At 44.0% G+C, this 19,466-nt stretch overlaps 1 protein-coding gene across 6 annotated transcripts in view; it reads right to left on the reverse strand.

Moving 5' to 3' along the window:
- ERC2 (ELKS/RAB6-interacting/CAST family member 2) overlaps window positions 1–19,466 on the reverse strand; it is a 1,023,879-nt gene that overhangs the window by 189,684 nt on the left and 814,729 nt on the right. Inside the window, exon 19 of one of the 6 annotated variants that reach the window (XM_078152063.1) lies at window positions 15,642–15,708. The exons of the other annotated variants lie outside the window; for them this stretch is intronic. Coding sequence (XP_078008189.1) covers window positions 15,682–15,708 — 27 coding nt within the window. The 3' untranslated portion in view covers window positions 15,642–15,681. The remainder of the gene's footprint in view (window positions 1–15,641; window positions 15,709–19,466) is intronic. 6 annotated transcript variants of the gene reach the window in all.

Genomic DNA, 19,466 nt, shown 5'->3' on the forward strand with positions numbered 1-19,466 from the left:
TTGTGACCATGGGCAGATCACTTCCCCTTTCACTATCCTCATCTATAAAATGAGAGATTGAACTCAGGACTCTTTGGTACTTTCAGCTCAAAAGCCATGCTCCTGTGAACCGTGCCCAGGACTAGTGGCATAAAATGTAACTTCCAACACACCTTTTCTAGGCTTTGTTGCTGCTGTTCATTTGTTCCAGGCATATCTGACCTTTCACGACCCCCACTGGGGGTTTCCTTGGCAGAGATGAGGGAGTGGTTGGCCATTTCCTTCTCCAGTTCAATTTACAGATGAGGAAACTGAGGCAAACAGGGTGAAGTGACTTGCCCAAGGTCACACAGGTAGGAAGTGTCTGAGGCTGGATTTGAATTCAGGAAGATAAGTCTTCCTGACTCCAGGCCCAGTACTCTCCTCTGTGCCACCTAGCTGCCCTCAGCATACCATGAGGACATGACCCCTTGGGGTATGGGGGCAGGGTAAGGAGGAGCTCCCCTGGGAGTGTAGCCATGCAGGCCCTCTCCCAGTCTCTTCATTTAACTAATTCTATTTGAGAATTAGGTGCTAAGCTCTGTTGTTTCTATGCTACAGAAGGACTGTAATTTCTGTTGGTGTGGCCTTTAAATTCAGCTCCCTGGAAAAGGCCCCTGGGTACAACTCTGCTGACAAGTTGCTGCTGCAACCCCTCCCCACCCCCACATGCTTCACCTCTACCTGTCAGAATTCTAGGCGTCATCTCCCCCATTTTAAAATGTGCTCATGCCCTTAAAATCTTCCTAGAACATGGCAGTTTCCTCATCAGGATCATTTAGAAGAGCCCCCACAGCCAAGGGCCAGCATTTTCGGTCACACAGAGGTTTAGGTGAGCTTCAAAGCACTTGGAGAGACTTTTTTTCTTAAAGGGGGGTGCCACGCCAACTTTTGGCACTAACTTCCCTATCTCTGTTAAAGATAGCACTATTCTCTTTGTCACTGATACTGAAAACGTATAGGTAAGCCCTGACTGCTTCTCCTCCCCAGCCCTCCATCCCCAGTCCTGGCTCACCCTCATCTGTAGCATCTCTTGGAACCAGTCTTAAGGCCACCCACCCAGAGAAGGCCCTGATTGCTTCTTACCTAGATTTGTGCAATAGGCCTCCCACCTGATTAACCCATTTCTCTGCTTTTGGGACCCTTCCCAATCCTCCTTTTCTCTTCCCTCCCACTGCTCGAGGCTCACCACCACCTCCATCCTTCACTCTTCTCGTGGCCCCGGTCAAGTCTCCCACCACGTCTCTTATCTCCTGCATCCAAGCCCTGCTCTGCACGTTCACTATCAAATGCCCTCGTCCAGCCCCTCATTCATCACTTCCCCCATTTCAATACGGAGTACTAATTGGACTCCCAGCTTCCAGTTTCTCTTCTCTTCAAAAGATCTTCCAGACAGCAGCCGAAACAATCCTTATGTCTTTACTCATGAAGATACAGCTAGATGGTGCAGGGTTAGGGCCAGGAAACCCGAGTTCAAATTTGGCCTCAGATACTAGCTTTGTGACCCTAAGAAAGTCACTTAACCCTCGCCTGCCTCAGTTTCCTCATCTGTAAAATGGGGATAATAATAAGCCCCTCCCAGCAAATGAGATAATACCTATAACGCATTCAGCACAGTGCCTGGCACATAGCAGGTGTCATATAAATGCTAGCCATTATTTTTATTATTAATATTGCCTCCCTGTGCCCCTATCACAAGATACTTTGATTAGTTATTGTACATCTGTCTTATCTCCTCCAGCAGATAATATCTTCAATGAGGCCATGGATGATTTTTTTTATTTTTTAATTCATCCTTATATCGTCAAGTCCTAGCACAGCAAATTGAATTAAATCTCCTGATGTCTTAAGGTAATTAGGCAGGATTGAACCCTAGAATTCACACAAAAAGCACTTCTTAAGCACCTTTTACCATGTGCCGCGCAAGGTGCTGACTGCTGGGGACACAGAGGCAAACACTTAAGGAGCTCTGCTGTCGAGCTTACATTCTCCTCTACTCACCAGAGTGGGATGAACTGCATTTGATGGCTTGGTTTTTGTCAAACCCAGTTTCAAACACCATTGGCTTTTCTTTCTGTCCTCTTTTGCATTTCTTCTTTCTGTCTGTTGGGCCAAAGTTGTCTTCCAGAATTCAGTTTTTCACAGTCCTCCCACCCATTGATATCTGTGTCTCAGATTAATATTCACCAGATGTGGGTGTCTGGGCTTCTCCAAGCTTTGTTATTTTCACTCTACACTCCCAACCTCTTTTGCTCCATTTGTATTATTTCTCTGACCTTGTTGGTATTACCAACACCTCACAAATTAGTGTCATCTGCAACTCTCCATCCCATGCTGGCTTTTCCCTCTTACAGATTATTAATTAAGAGGTTAAGCAAGATCAGGCCTAATGCTCCACTTGACAACAAAATGACAAAGGATTGGAGAAGGTGAATGTTCCAACCTCCACACCAGCCCTGGAGTGGGAAAGATGGCTCGTAATGCGATAGTCCTCCACTGGATGCTTCCCTTCCCCTCCACTGGCCGCGTGCTCATTCATCATTGCACTTTGTTTATCGCTTCTCGACTAGCCTTTAGTCCTTGAAAACCTAGCCAAGTCCATTGGAATTAGATGGGAAGGCAATGGTTCATGAGCTCTGGGATCAACCCATCCACAGCCCACTGACTAGACTCTCTCCTTTGACTCTTGGCATTTCTGCTATAAAACTGATGAATCCATTTCACCTTTCAATTCTCCCCAAAATGTTTTTGTCCAAAAAGAATTGTCTACTGGAAATGTCTAGTGCGTAAGGCACACTGTATTCATCCTGGGAATAGAGACTCGCCCTGGGATTCCACTGATACAAAGAACAACCAGAAAAGGAAACACCTACCAATGCAGGCCAGGACCTTCTCTGCAAATTACAATCTTAAGAGAGTTGACTCAGGCACTTCCCCAGAATCATACAGCCAATAGTCAGAGGTGGACTTGACCCCAGGTCTTCCTGATTCCAAAGCTAGCTCTCTGTACAGCCACAACCCCTCTACTTCTAGGTGTCAGGGACACGAGACAAAACAAAACAAAAAAACAGAAAGCCCTTGGCCTCAAAGACTTTCCATTCGACTTCTCAAAAACTAGGGTTCCTCTAAGCCAAAAGAGATGGTTGTAAGATCATTCTTTCTTAGGTCCTATTTCATCATCCCACGACCACTGTTTTCCTCTCATTCTTATTTTCACATCCATAACAATATCATCCTTTCCCTTGAATGCAGGGAGAAAACAGAACCTCAATAAAAGGTAAACTCATGCTCACTGTTGCACCCTTACTGAAATTTAAGATAAAGTAGAGTTGAGGAGATTATGTATTCTAGGAAGAATATAATTCACAACTTTGAAATTGTCAAGACATGTTCTAAAATGTTGCAGGCATTATAAGGTCTGGAGCTAGAATGTGGCTTGACTGCTGTGGGTGTGGTCATGGAGAACAACACATTTTCCCTTAAAGACTTCCTGTTTTCATTCCTTCTATGTTCCAATTTAGTCACCTTCAGAAAATGTCTTAGTTTTTGGAGCTGTTTTGGGTACCCCAATGACTCAACTAATAGTCACCTGTGCTCAGCCCACCATTTCTTATATGCTCCAATCTAGTCACCTCCAGAAAATGTCTTAGCTTCTAGAGTTGTGTTGGGCACTCCAATAACCTGACCAATGGTCACTGATGCTCAGCATCATTCTCTTACTTAGTGGGCAGTCTTAGAGAGTTGTTATGGATGAAAAATGAGGAATGTTTTAGAGGGTTTGGCATCTGAACCAGGCTTTCAAAAAAGACACTCTTGTACAAAGATGGTGGCTATGGAGAATCCATTTCAGGCATGGAAAATACTCTGAGTAAAAACACAGAGATGAAAGAGAGCATGATGAGAAATGGGAATGGGAGAAGACCAGTTTGTCTGGTCCATGAGACACCTGGACCAAGGTCTTGTTTTGAGGCTTCATCTGTGATTTCATTGATGTTAGGAACACTTTCTACTGATAATGATCTTAGAGTTGCCTGGGATAATGAAGGGTTGAATTGCTTGCAGGAAGACTTGAAGGAAGCTATTCCTGCTTCTTAGGCTTGCCCTATATCCATTCTACTATATGGCAATTTCTTAGCCTGAAATATAATAATATATTTAATAATGCAATATATTATATGAATAAACAAAGGAATAAATGAACATAAAACATGTATTAAGAGCTTATTATATACAAAATGCTATACCATGTGCTGGGAAAACACATTTTTAAAAAAGACAGTTCCTATCCTCTAGGACATTATAATCTAATAGGTGAAGGCAACCCATATAAGAGCAGAGTGATTCAGAAGGAAAGGGAAGTCACAGGGATGGTCACTGGAGACAGAGGACAATTTACTCACATGTCCTTCCAAGAATGGCAGAGTTCATTTAATTGCTGTTTCCAGAGCTAGAAGTGGAATTATATTATAGCTTGTCCCCATTTTACAGAAGTCAAAACTAGCACCCAACAATGCCTAGTGCTTGGCCAAAGTCAAGTCAATTAAAAGGAGAGATTTAGAGTTTATTGCCCTAAGTGGTAATCAAATCCAACCCTCTATTTTTTTAAAAAAAAACAAACAAAAGGAATTATTAACCATGAAGGTTAAGAGATTCAACCAGACTGATACAGCTAGGATGTGTCACATCCAAGTCTCTCTGGCTCGAAGCCAGTTCTCTGTCTACTAAAGCCACCCATCCTCTAGAGAAGAACAGATAGGCTGAAGAAGAGTTTGGAAAATGAGAGTCCAGAGTTGATATTTTATTCTGTAGGCAGTGGGGAAGCATGGAAGGTTCTAGAGCAGAAGGGTGAGGTGGCTACAGGGTTAGGCACACAGCTGCCCAACACTCCCAAGTGTATGTGAACCAGACCAAAATGTGATTGGGAAATATGTCACAAAACAAGCAGTAAAAACACAATGGAAGATAGACACTGTGAAGGTGTGGTTTTCTAAGTCAAAGCGCTGCAGGCAGGCTCCTTATGTTTGGCTCTGCTTGAGGTCAGCACCATTAGTGGTTTGTTTCATTTTCTGTAGTATTGATTTTTAAAAGTGCTGAAGTCCCAGGCTGACTTGCCTCTGCTCCCCAGCCTCATGCTTCTCCTATGTGGTGCCTCTTCTATGAGACTGTGACCTAGACAGCAGAAGCTGTCTGGCTTTTCCATCTGTATCCCAGGACTTCACATAGCACTTTAAACATAGTAAGTGTTTAATAAGTGCTTTTTTCATCCATCCACTCATTCACCCTCAGCTGGTATCTTCTCAAGGAACATGACAATTTCTAGCTAAAGGGTGAAATGGATAGAATGCTGGCTTCAAATGCAGCCTTGGACACGTCAATTATTGTGTGTCCCTGATCAAGTCACTTAACCTCATCTGTAAAATGGGGACAATCTTAACACTTACCTCCTGTGGTGGTTGTGAGGATCAAATAAAATAATATTTCTAAAGTGTTCAGCATAGCGCCTGGCACGTAGTAAGTAACTAGATAAGTGTTAGCTATAATTATTACTAACCATGCATTTTATAGATGATTTTTCTGATGTTGTTTAAAAGCCTGTGAAACGGACACTCATTTTACAAATTAGGAAACTGAGACTCAGAAGCATCCTGCCATGCCTAATAAATGCTATGGATAGGGCCCAAGTCTTCTCATTCCAGCCCCAGGGCTTTTTCAACAAGTGTTAGTTAGCCTAGCGAAAGATAAATAAACATAAAGGTCATAGGATCATAGCTTTGGCAATGGGAGGGCTTTTAGAAGCCATCCCGTTTAACCTTTTTATTTTACAGAGGCCCAGAGAGGGCAAGTGATCTGCCCAAAGTCACAAGGTGGTAAAAGTTGGAAATCCCCCAAAGTGTCATGAAAATCCAAAGCAGATGATTTCAGCTATGCACAGCATGGCTTCATCAGTGTAGATAATTCAATGTCTACACACTATTATCTGGAGCAGGCAAACTTTTGGGACCATGGCACTATCGCTAAAAACAAATTGAACGGAAGCTGCCAATATCGCTGTTTACTTATTTTTAAATTATGCATACCCGGTACTGATAATTTTCTAGGCTGTCAACCTACATACAAATAAATATTTTCCAAAAAGGATGACATAAAGATGAAATGGCATTTGATCCTAGACATAAGAGGGAGCCATTGGAGTTTCCTGAGAAGAAGAGTGCCCTGATCATAGCTCTCCTTTAGGAAGACAACGTTGGCAGCTGAGAGGAGGGCTTGGAAAGGGGAGACTTGAAGCAGGGAGACGTGCTAGAAGACCATTACATCAGTTTAGGAGTGCGTTGATGAGATCTGCAGGGGGTCATGACTGTGAGCTAAGTGAAGGGGCATGGGAAAGGGGTCATGGAGAAAGGCAGCTTTGGTGGTTGAGAGGGTGAGAGATTGAGGATGATACCTCAGTTGCGTGAACCTGGGTAATGGGAGGGTTCTGGTGTCCTCCATTAGAACAGGAAAGTTTGGGGGGAAATAAAACGTAGAGAAAGGTGACTCAAAGCCCGGTCCTCCCATCTGCTGCACCGTGCTGTCAAGGAAAGGAAGAAGAAGGAGCCCAGACTCTTACACACTGGTCACTGTCCCCAAGGCCAGGGTCCATTCTGGGGGGGGGGCACCTGGTTGGGGGAGCAGGGGATAAATTCTCCCAACAGTTGCCCAGCTGCTGTGGGTAGCACATGGTTTAAGCCATAGATGATTTAAGGACCCACACCTCACTCAGAAGGGGAAGGATGAGCTAGTGCACAGGGGAGGGAGGAGGCAGAGTGTTGGGGTATTGAGCTGTGGGCTGTGTCCCCCACTGGTTGTCACAGCAAAGACGGGGTTCAACCTGTCTCTCCCCCAATTGCTTGGCCACATAAATCTTTGGTGTCAAGCAGTCACTCAACAAACGTGGATTGGTGCCAAGCTACATCCCCCTTGATGGGATGGCAGGGGCCCCAGTTTGGAGACGCCTGGTCAAGAGGCCATCATCTAGCCTTTTCATTTCCTCGTTTTCTAGGTATGCCAGCTCCATCCGTACACCCAGTCACTGCAGGCTCAGAAAACTCCATGGGCCGTTCTGATTCTTCCCTAGATAAATATTTTAAATTTCTTAACTCTTCCTTTCCAGACTGGAATGTGGAATTCTGGTCTTAGACAAATCATGTGACTCCCCTGGTCCCTAGGGTCCCCTTCTGTAAAGTGAAGTGGGGCACCCTAGGGGATCTCTCAGGTTTCTTCCAACTGTGAATCCTATGATACGAAAATAATAATGGTAACGATAGTGCACATTTATGGAGTGCTCAGTACCTACCAGGCTCCATGCTAAGCACTTTACAATTGCTAAGTCATTAGATCCTCACAACAACCCTGGTGGGTAGACGCTGTTATTATCCCCATGTTATAGAAACTGAGGCACAGAGAGGTGAAGCGTCGCCCAGGGTCACATACCGAGTAACTTCCTGAAGCTGTACTTGAACTCAGGTCTCCCTGACTCCAGACGCCACTCGCACCACTCCTGTGCCACCTAACTGCCCAGTGATCTAGACGTACTAAGCCTGGCCAGCCCTCACCTATGCTCTCCCCACCCTGAGGTAACCGGTGGTCTACAGGCCCCGTCACTGGACCAAAGAAGAGATTCTTCTTTCTGATGTGAAGGTCTGGCCAGGGCCACTGTTTAGGAACATGGTACGAGACGGACACTGGCAGGTACCTAGGGCCACAGAAGAAGAGGGCACTGTTCAGAGGGAGCAGAGGGAAGGACACGACATCTGGATGGCCCGGGGAAGACCCTGAAATTCTGCCTAGGCAAGGTCACAAGAGTCTGGGGAGGCTGAGATGCCCAAACTATCTTTTTGTTCATGTGTTTGTTCATTGATTTATTTATTCATCCATACATTCATATATTCATTCATTCATCCATCCATCCATCCACCCACCCATTCATTTGTCAATTAATTAATTAGCAGAACAGTGATTTAATCAGTAGGGGAGGGCCCTAATAAGAACCTTTCTCCCCCAAAGCACCTGTTCTGCACCTTGCTGTCCTAGGGCCTTAGCCAGGGTCAGAACCAAGGAGAAACCAAAATGCAGGCGTTCCTGACTCAAAGGTTAGCCCCTATCCACCAGGCCAGGACAGGCTAGGCCACACCTCTCATCTGTCTACCTTCCTTTCTAATAAAGTATGCCTCTTCTTTACAACGGGCCCAGGGCTTCCTAACTGACCTTTGCTGCTGCCTGGAACTCTCAGGAAAGGAAGAAGCCCCACCAAGCCCATCCCCCTTCCTCTCAGGCTGTTTTTCTCTGCCCACCCCCGCCCCCCACATCCTAGCAGTCATATTAGTCTGCGCTTCTCATCACTGCTCCTTAATGACACTCAAATTATCTTTTCTACAGTCATAGATGGAGAGTTGCAAGGGACTGTCCTCAACATCTAGTTTAATCCTGTCACTTTACAACAAAGGAAGAGACTCTGAGAGACTGTGACTGACCCGAGGTCACATGGTTATTAAAGGGCTGAGCCAGGATCTGAACCCTGGTCCTACCAATCTAAACCCAGGGTCCTTTCCTCCGCACCCAGCTGCCTCTTTCTTTCTGTGCTTCATCCGAATTACCAGAAGCCTCCACCTGCCCACCTCATGAGGCTGAACCTTCTTGCTGACTCAGCTTCATGGTCACTGTTGGCCAGCATTGTTTTCTGGCCTACTCTGCTGAGGCAAAGCTAGGGGAGATGATGAGTTCTCTCCTGTCCAGAAGCACTGGATGTCTTGGGGAAAACCTCAGCAGCTCGGTCAGTGGGTGGGCAGGTCTTGGGCTTCTCAAATATTGGAAAGATTTTTGAACACAGAAGCTCAGAGCTGCAAGCGACCTCAGAATTGAGAAAGACAGGAATAATCCTAGAATGTAGAATGTCAGGGATCCGAGAACTCAGAACAGAGAATTATCAGGTCTTCAAGGACCCACAGAGGTCAATTAACCCTCTACAGGGCAGAAAATGGAGGAATTTCAGGGAAAGGAAGTGACTTACCCCAGGAAGGCAGTGAGTCCAACTGACGCTACATTTTAATTGTTTTCCAAAGCCCAGAACCCAAGAACTGGCCTTCACCCTTTTGCTGGAGGCACGTCATTATTTTCAGAAGGGCTTAAACTGGGTGCCAGGAGGCCCTAGGGTGGGCCCCATTTCTTCCAAAGGTTTTCTTCATGAAACCGGATCTCTCTCTGCCCCCTTTATGTTCCCCAAGCCCCTTCCTAGGAGTAGAGCCCAAAGGGCAGATATTTTCAGCTCAAAGAGAGCTAGGAAGACTCAGGACCCATCCAGCATACTTTTCTTCATTTCTTGTGAAGTCAGACATACCGAGGAGTTCTGCTAGCCTTTAGGGCTCTGCCTCTATGTGTCCAAAAGCTCTTTCCTTGGGGCCTCAGTCTTGTGTGTTTTCCATTTGCTCTTACTGTAACGGGGACCACATGCCTGGTGGCATCCAAGTATAAGGTCTCATTTTGAGCTGAGTGATTCTATGAACGTCAGGGCCCGGAGCCAAAGCATGCTCATGCCCACAGCTGTATTTTTATGAATCAGGTCTTAAAAATTTGTATATGTTTCTAATTTAAAAAGACTTACTCCTTTCTAGTGGTTTTAGACATAAAAACAATCTTGTGTACTATGTCTGCTCCATTACCAGAATTCCTGGGGAGCCACGAGAATGGGTGACCCAATGCAAAAGTTGTAGTTGGGACCCTAAACCTCCTACCTTGCAGAGAATGAGCAGATCCTCACATTACCACCCTGATAGTTCTCTTGTGGCCCCCCAAAATAAATAGGTTCAAAATAAGCATCTGCTGAAGGAAGTAAACAGAGCATATTCTCCTGAGATCTCATCCCTTTGTTTGGTGGGGAAGGTAGACGTGCCCAGTGGCTACTCTCTGGGCTTCTCTGAAACCTGATTGGCGTTTGTGATGGCCATGGAAGGAAAGCAATGGGAAGGGATGGAGACCTAAAGAGGGAGGGAGGACCAGTCCTGGGGCTGGGCCGGGCAAGGAGGTTGCTGAGGCTTCCCTGTGCTCCCAGCATCTGTGAGAAAGTCCCAGAGGTAACTTCAGGTTTCACACTTGGGGCTTCAATCCTTCTTCCTTCAGACAAGATACATACGTATGTGTATGCACAGATGGTTTGTGCAGCTGGGGAAGTGTGAGAGTATGTGTGTATGTCAGTGTGGATGACAGTGTGGATGTGTGTGTGGATGTGTGTAGGGGCAGGTGTGAGAATATGGGTGTGAGGGTTTGTGTATTTATGAGGAGGTGGCTAGCTGTAAATAAACAGAGATGTACATGTGTGTGAGAGTATCTGTGCCTCTGATATTGGAGTGAGTCTCTGGGTGTGGGTGTATGAATGTATGCATGTGAAAGTCTGGCATGAGTGAGAATCCCTGTGTGTGTGCCTGCCAGGCCTTTTCACCATGAGGCCGGCCTGCTCTCCAGACATTGCTGTCATCTTCATCCTCTCACGCTGGAACTTTGGACTCCACCTGAGTGCCCCAGCTCTAACAGGTGCGAGTTTGCCTAGGCCAGGACCTAGGCTGCCACAACATTGCCCGGCCTTCTTCACATTATGCCCCTTCTTTCCAGCACCACTGTTCACAAGTGTTGTCGTTCCCCATTAGAATGTCAGGGCCTTCCAGGCAAAGATCACCTTGCTTTGGATTGCCAGCAATGGCCTGGATCATAACAATCACTAAACAAATATATTCTCTCTCTCTCTCTCTCTCTCTCTCTCTCTCTCTCTCTCTCTCTCTCTCTCTCTCTCTCTCTCTCTCTCCTCTCTATTTCTTCTTCTCTTTCTTCCTCCCTCCCTCTCTCCCTCCCTCTCTTTTCTTTTTCCCTTCCTCCCTCCCTTCTTTCTCTCTTCCTCCCTCTGTTTCTCTCCTGTTATCTTCTCTCTCTTCTTTCCCTCTCTTTTTCTCTCCCTCTCTATCTCCCTCTTTCTGTCTCTGTCTTTGTTTCTCCCTCCCTCTTTCTCCTCTTCTCTCTCTCTTCTTTCTATCTCCCTTTTCTCTCTTTTCCTCTCTCTCTCCCTCTGTCTCTACTTCCCTCCCTCTCTCTTCTTTCTTCTCTTTCTCTTTCTCTCTCTTCCTTTCCCCCTTCTATTTGTCTACTATTGAACGTATCTTATCGTGTGTATATGTTGATGGATAGGTTTAAGAATATGTGTGTGAGATAAGCCTGCATAGGTATATGAGTGTGAGAGGAAGTATAGCCACGTGTGGATATGGGCATTGTTCTATATATGGATGTCTGGGGACATGAGGTAGCATGTATATATGAGTATCTGTTTATGGGTTTCTTCAACAGTGTGTGTGTATGTGTGAGAGGAAATCAGCTTGGGGTTGAATGGAGGAAGTTTTTGAGTGTCTCTAAATGTATGTATGGCATTTTCAGTGTGTGAATGGGTCTGTGCTTGTGAGCATGTTTGGGTATTGTGTAAGTACTATAGGAGACAGTATGTGTGTGCACAGTTATGTGGGAGAATGCATACATAAAGTAGGTATGCATGGGTGTGTGCTGGCGTGTTTGCATGTAAAAAACCAGTGTGTATGTAGGTGTGGGTGAATAGTAAGCAAGTCAAGGTTGGTGGACTTTCCAACTACTGGGAAAACCAGTAGTCCTTATCCCGTCTTTGCACCATTTTTTTTTTTTTGCATGGAGAGGACAAGTCCATAGGTGGATAATTCAAATTTGAATTGCCAAGGGAGAAATAAATCTTGAATTGGCTTAGAATCTTTAAGGAGTGAAAGGTAGCCGGGGGTGGGATGGGTGGGGTACATTGTTGGGGGCCGGGGAATCATGTTAATTCCACTTGGTTGCCATTTTCCCAAGTTATTATTCAAGTGAAGGCTTTCTAATGCTATTATATGCACATTAATGATGCCCAATATAATAACCCCATCTTATAATTTTTCTTTTATAAGGACTATAAATCCAGTATTCCAAGACAGATGAAGTTTACTGTGCTATCATTATCTTCCCTTCATTGTAAAATTCCTGTATCCTGAAGGCCTCACAGATCATAATATTCCTTAAAGATGGGAGGACTGCAACAGATCTTATGTCCTTCTGGTATCTTGTGATTCAAATACTGAAAGATAGGAGTTGAAAAAGCCTTAGGATATCTGAGAAAACACTTTTAAAAGCATCATAAATGAAGATAAGTTGTTTTTCGCAGAAACCTGTAAAGTTTATTAGAGCATATAAAATGGGTTTGCATCCTGAATAATAGCCGTTAGGGATCTGTTTGTTAGGTATGCGTCATACCACAAGCATTAAGGGATTTCATCAGCACGGGTGCTCCCTTCACCAACGTACATCACAACCCCTCAATGACTCAGTTGACAGTCTTTGAGAGTCGCTGTAACCAAAAACCAAAACCAAACGAAACCCAGAGTAAAACAAACAAAAAAAATAATATCCCATCTCCTTGATGATAAGCCCATCCAAACTTGGCTAGGCCATTCATTGAACAAGACACATATGGTCTATCCTCATACCCATACACCCAATTCTTCCTCCAAGTCCAGAGCATGAACAGTCTTTAGGGGCCCACAGTCTCCTGGCCTCTCCCACCTTTACCCCTACTCTTACCACAATGAGTTATGGGTCATAGTCACCACAAGATCGTCATGGAAGACTTAGGCAGTCTGGTGGGCAAAATGTTTCTAGGTGTTTGTTTTTTGTGTTTGTTTTTTTTTTTAAGATTTGCACCTTGATGGTGGTTGTGAGGTTAGCTGTCTTTTCCTGACACAGCATCATGGATGCTGCAATCCCAGCTGTGTCCCTTGCTCCCTATGTGACCTTGGACAAATCACTGCACTTTTCTGGGTCTTGTTTTTTCCTCACCTGCAAACAAAGGCTGGATGATCGCTTAAGGCCCTTTCCAGCTAATGGCCCCTTCATAGCCTTCTTGGAGCTTAGTTTTCTTATCTGTAAAATGAAGGGGGTGAACTAATTGGCCTTCAACATTCTTTCTAGCTCTACATCCCCTATCCTGTGCTAGAATTAGGGTTGTTCCCATCCTCAGATGGGATAATATATATAAAATGCTTTGCAAACCTTAAAATGTAACAAAACCAGAAATTATTATTGGCATTATTATTAAATGTTAAAATATTGAAAAATTTAAATTTTTAAATTTTTAGTCAAATATTAACAAAGTCAGAAAATCTGTATTATTTTGGAAGGAAACACACACAACCCCAAATCATGATGACAGCAGAAAGAAGGTTCCCATGGGGACATTGCAGAAGCCACTACAGAATTTTTTCATCACAAATTCTAATCCTTTTTTTTAAGCCCTCATTTGTTTAAATGTCCCCATCTAAATTTTGACATGTTTGACATATTCATCATTTTATAAGATATGAAACATTTCCTTCTCCTTTAACACTGATTTGCACCTATTTGCTTTTCTGTGTAAGTCTCTAGAAATCTTTAATCAATCACCTTCTTCTTAGGAAGTAGAGGGTGTGTTAGAGCCATTCTTATGTTGACCGGTCTTGTCTGGCCCTCTGCCAAGACATGGGGGACCATTTTATCCTTTCATTAACTGGAAAAGCAAGAGCATAGGAGGTACTGGTCCCCCATAAAGACACGAAAGTCTGCTGGTGGCAAATGAGTCTAAAAGTAGGAACATACTGACTGCATGAAAGGGGGGCCACTATCTGAAAAGTAAATAATGGTGCTGGACACCCTCCACCCCCAAGACTAGAGAAAGGAATCTGACACGTTGGTGGGAGGTGGGATTTGTTGTAGGTCAAGTTGAAAGTGTGAAACCTACACAGGAAGCTGTCTCCTAAAACCATCCATCACCAGTTGAAAAACAAGGCAATTACTGATTATGACCCACCTGAAGTTTTGGAGACAAACTTTCCCTGATGGTCCTAGTGAAGGGAATATCGTAAGAGTTGTCTTCCCTTGTCACAGAGAAAGCAGAAATGGGGAAGGGTAGGGGCACTACAATTTAACTGCTGCATAGAGTATCCTAACCTCAGTGATTTTCACAAATCTTGATAACTTTATTCACTCAAGAGCTAAATTGGACCTTGGAGCTCATGAGAAGCATTGCACATACAGCTTCTTAAGAGCTGTGTGATCCACTAGGGCACTGAAACAGACCAAGTCAATTCACCAGGACATGAAACTTGACCAAGTAGATTCACCAGGACATAAAAATTGACCAGGTTGATTCAGCAGTGTATGGAAATTGGCCAGGTAGATTCACTAGGACACAGAAATTGACTGGGTTGATTCACTAAAACATTGAAATTGACTGGGTTGATTTACTAGAAATTGACCAAATAAATTCACCAGAGTACAAAATATTGACCAAAGTAGATTCACTAAGACACAGAAATTCACTAGGTAAATTCACTAGGAAATTGACCAAACATTCACCAGGGCACAAAATATTGACCAAGTGGATTCACTAGGACACAGAAATTCACTAGGAAATTGACCAAATAGAGTCACCAGGGCACAAAAAATTGGCCGAGCAAATTTGCTAGGACACAGAAATCAGTAATGTTCGTTGTACCTTACAAAGTGCTTCAGGAACATCGATCAGCTCAATGGCATTCTCCATGTCACTGTATGCAAATTCCATTTCAAGGAGGATGTAGCTTCATATCATATAAAGTTAAACAGATGATGGTATCTGAGGGAATGGGAATCCCCAATAGCCAGGGTTGTTAAAGCTTAAATATGCAATTTAGAAATGTAGGGGAATCACATGCTTTACCGTTCAATTTTAAAGCAGCCAGTTTCAAACTTCTCAGTGGAAGGAAGGTTACTCAGAGCTGAAAAAAGGTAAATGAAATCAATAGCCCTTTAAAGGGCCACGGCAGTTGAAACATATATACTGTGTGTCGTTGACAATTAATGCCAGACTTCTTCCAGAAACCAATTCAAAAGCCACCATTCTGATACTATCAAGGAAAGAACTCCCTGGTGCTTTCCTTCTGCTTCCCTGAATATACCCACATTCGCCCCCCCCCCCAAATTCCTCCTTTCTCCCCTGGGGGTTCTCTTACATAGTTGTCCCAAGACTAACTACTGGCAGGTCAAAATTTCAGCCTCATGCAGACACAGAGATGCTTAGTGTTGACCCATTCCCTGCCAAAACACATAAAGCCACAAGCAAGTTTGCAAGACCAGTCCTACGGCATCGGCATGCCAGGGACAGGGCAGTCCCTTTTGTATTATCTAATATGGGAGAAGTTTGCTAGTGTCCAAGATTTATGGTCATTCCTCCAGTGAGGATGGGAATCCCAGAAAGTAGCTTAAGGCTAGCAACACCACAATGGGAATTGGGCAGCTCTCCACTCTCACAGAGGAAGAACTGTAATATTTCATAAATTAATATTTGGGGGTGGAAAGGGGAGGAGGTTAACATGGGGACAGGCTTGGGGTGGTCAGGGGATGGGCACATTCTGAGCTCACAGTAGACATTGGCAAACACTGTTCACAGCCACAGACACCAACGAACACAGCTAGACACTCACACAACAATAATACCAGAATGCAATTTTTAAAAAATTATATAAAAGATGGTTTCTCACCCCTTTAAAACAAAACTGGAACTTTGGTTTATAGGATCGGTTATGCCCAAATACCCTCCTCATCATCCTGTGGGCCAGAGATTAGGAGGTGCACAGGCAGGAGGTACGCATTGGAATAAAAGAAGAAAAGGTTAGTTACACCTTGGTGCATTTCAAAGACAAACTCATCTTGGCTTTTTTTTTTTAAGGACAAAGAAACTTGTAGCAACTGAAGCACCCCATCACCAAGTCTGGCAAATGTGTCTATGGCAACCCATACGGAAAACACAGGAGTGCCCAGCTCTGACTTTGTGTCAAAATGAATTAGGAGATTAACATTAGTCTCTATTAACAGATGTGTGTGAGGGGGAGACATGCATTTTGAGTTTGTTGCAAGAGGAGATTAAACTTTTTTTTTTAAAATCAGCAAAGGAGCAATTAGAGTAATCAAATGCCTCTTCAGTTCTTTCAGGCTAAAAAGTATTAAGAAAATCTAAAGAATGAAAAAAAAATCTCCTGATCTGGAATACCCTTTGTCAGCCTCTGTGTGTCTCTCACACTTATATGACAAGGACCTCCTTAAGTCCTGGGGGGTTTCAGAGCACTTCATTGTCTTGACTTAGTGAAGTCACCCTGTTCTCTAGCGTCCTCCCAGGAAAGGGCAAGCAAAGGCTGGAATGGCCGTCAGCTTCCGAAGGATGACAAAAAACAGCAGATGGTTTCAGTGAAGACAGACTAAAGCTCCCATTGGCTGGGATGTTGCAGAATGTGGGGTTAGGTTGAATTGAATGTTTTGGTTAAATGAGGGGTAACCTTTCTGTTTCTAGCCCTGTTGACTGAAAAGTTCTTGAAGATGTCTCAGCCCTCTTTGATGTCACAGTATTGAACACTTTCTTCAGTGAGTAAAGTTCTGGTGATGTCTCAGGTCATCAAAGAACCTCCATTTTAGAGCTAGAAGGGACCTGAGAGGCCATTGAGTTCAACCTCTCTCTTTACAGATGAGCAAACTGAGGCCAAGATATTTTAAGTGACTTTCCTAGGGCCACACAGTAAGTATTGGAAGCAGGATTCGAACCCAGGTGCTGACTCTAAGTGACACATTTTAGGCTCTACAAGACTTTGCCTCTCATCATTTTAGGCTCCTGGCTCACTGGGTCCATCTAGCATGTACTACCTGTGTAGGCTCGGGAAAGATATGTAACCACTCTTAATATTTCATTTTCTCTGTTAAAAAAAGGCAGCCAGGAGGTATATTAGATAAAAGTGCTGTGTGTGGAATCAGAATGATCTGAAGTCAAATCCTGATGCAGACATTTACTAGCTGTGTGATCCTGGGCAAATCACTTGTAAACTCTCTCAGGATCGGTTTTGTTATCTACAAAATGGGGCTAATAATAGCACCTGCCTCACTGGGCAGTTCTGAGGACCAAATGAGTGAATATATGTAACATACTGCCTAACCTTAAAGCATCATATACATGTTAGCCAGTATTATTGAAAAGAGGAAGTTGTGCCCAGTTACCTCGAAGATACTTCCCAGGTCTAAGATCTGGGTGATCTGTGATCCTATGAGCAATAAAATGAAGCTCAAATGACCTTTGAGACTTCTTAGAGCTCTAAATTTAGGATGTAGGTCTGCAGAGACAGAGGGGTAGGAGATGGGGCTAAAATGTTCAGAGCTCAGGACAAACCCTACAGGGACGTGGGGGGGGGGGGGAGGCTACGAAGCTTTTTCTTGTAGCTTGCCTCTTGGCTGGCTGGTGCAGTTCCAGGGCTGGAGGGATGGGGTAAGGGGAGAGAAAACATCTGGAACACAACGTTCCACTTAACTGAAATTTTGCTATGATACTGAGGCCAAATAGAATCATCCTACTAGTTGTCTGTTTCTGAACTCTTTTCATAGACTTAATAGTTGCTGGTTTGGGGGGCTTTGCCAGTAGATAGATCTTGGGAAGACTTTAACAGACACATTGAGATAGTAGAAAGGGCATTGAGCAGAAAGCAGGGACCTGAGCTTGAGTACCTCTTCAGACACTTGGTTTAGTCATGTGGGCAAGCTACTGAGCCTCCCTGGCTCTTGGTTTCTTCATCAGTAAAACTAGACAAATAATGCCTGTTGTCCACACCTCAAGAGGTGCTAGTGGAATGATGCTGGTGAAGATCTTGGCAGAGCTCACACCTTGCACCAATGTTAGGTACTGGTCATCACTGACCTTCCTTGGCAAGGAGACATTTTACAAGGTCTTGGGAAACTCAACATAGGCATCCTTCAGAAGCCTTTAGAGCCTTTTTGACAGGCTCTAAAACAAGGGCCCAATAACGTTGCTAGACCACTTCCCACAGGGATGGGGAAATAATATCGACCAGGTCTAGATGTTTGAGGGAGACAGTGTGGAGAGGCCTTGGATCTGACTCATATCCTGCTTCTGACACCAACTCGGTGACCCTTGGATGAGTGGTTGAACCAGTGTGACCCTCAATTCCTTCATCTGTCAAATGATAGCCAGAGAATATCTAACTCTACATGTGAAGTTGACCCATAAGATTGTTATAAAGTTCAAACGAGATAACATTTATGAAACACTTAGCTCTTATAGAAAGGTCAGCCCTTAGAATTGTTAGTCTGGTGATTGTGGTTTGCCATTTCCCCCCCACGAAGATTTTTGAAGAATCTCACTTAAATTAAATCTCTCTCTTCGGCTTGCCAAAAAGGCAAAGGCAGTCCCATTATACAGATTAATAAAGAGTAATGATGGCACCACGGTGTACTAGAAGGAGGGAAAGCCTTGGAGTCAGTCATAGTCATGTTCAGATCCTGCTTCTGACATATTAGCTGTTTGGTACACAGATTATAGATATCACTTAAAATCCCTAAGCCTTAGGTTCTTCATCTATAAAATGGACACAGTCATGGCTTTGAATTCAACAAACCTACCAATCCCCCACCGCACAGAATGCTATGATAGAAAAAGCACAGGCTCTGGTTGGGCATAGAGGGCTTAGATTTGAATCCCACCTTTGGTCCCTTCGACTCAGCAAGCCACTCGGTCTCCCTTGGCCCCAATTTCCATATTTCTGAACTGATTCCTCAAACTCTAAGTCTATGTTCCTATGTAGCAGTGTGATATCGTAGATAGAGATCAGGACATGGAAACAGGAATGGGTGCTTTCAGATCTGACATAGACTACTGGTGTGACCATGGGCAGGTCTCTACACTTTCTATGCCCGAGCATGGGCAGGTCATTTATCCTGTAAATATCCAAGATGATTCTCAAAGATTCTAAATTGCTATACCATGAGTCAACAACTTGCCTCAATGGAGGGAGCTTTCTACACTGAGAGATCTCAACTTCAATGAAAACATGAGTCTTGACACTATTTCCCCTCCATTCACAAGTAGATTAATGAGAGGCAATTTCAGGCTCTGTCACTATTGGGAAATTCTAGGGGGAGAGAGAGGGAAAAGGGAGGTCGAGAGAGAGAAATGGAGAGAAAGAGAAAGAGACAGAGAAAGAGAGAGACAGAGAGACAGAGACAGAGAGAGATGACTAAGTAAATTAATTGAATTAATAAATAAATAAATAAATATAGAAATTTAAAAAATAGAAAGCTAGCCCAGACAAAGGTTCAAATTCTATCACACACTAAATGCGTGACCTTGGACAAAACATTTAATCTTCATGGGTCTCAGCTTACTCATCACCACAATGAGGGGTTAGAGAGTGTCTTCCAGCTCTGAATCTGTGATAATATAAAAGAATAAGAGGGAAGGGGACAAGCATTCATTAAGTACCTATTGTATGCCAGGCACTGGGCTAAGTGCTTCACAAATATTATCTCATCAG

Source organism: Phascolarctos cinereus, unplaced genomic scaffold (genome assembly GCF_003287225.1).
Source record: "Phascolarctos cinereus isolate Bilbo 61053 unplaced genomic scaffold, phaCin_HiC Scaffold_4;HRSCAF=312, whole genome shotgun sequence".
NCBI lineage: Eukaryota > Metazoa > Chordata > Mammalia > Diprotodontia > Phascolarctidae > Phascolarctos > Phascolarctos cinereus.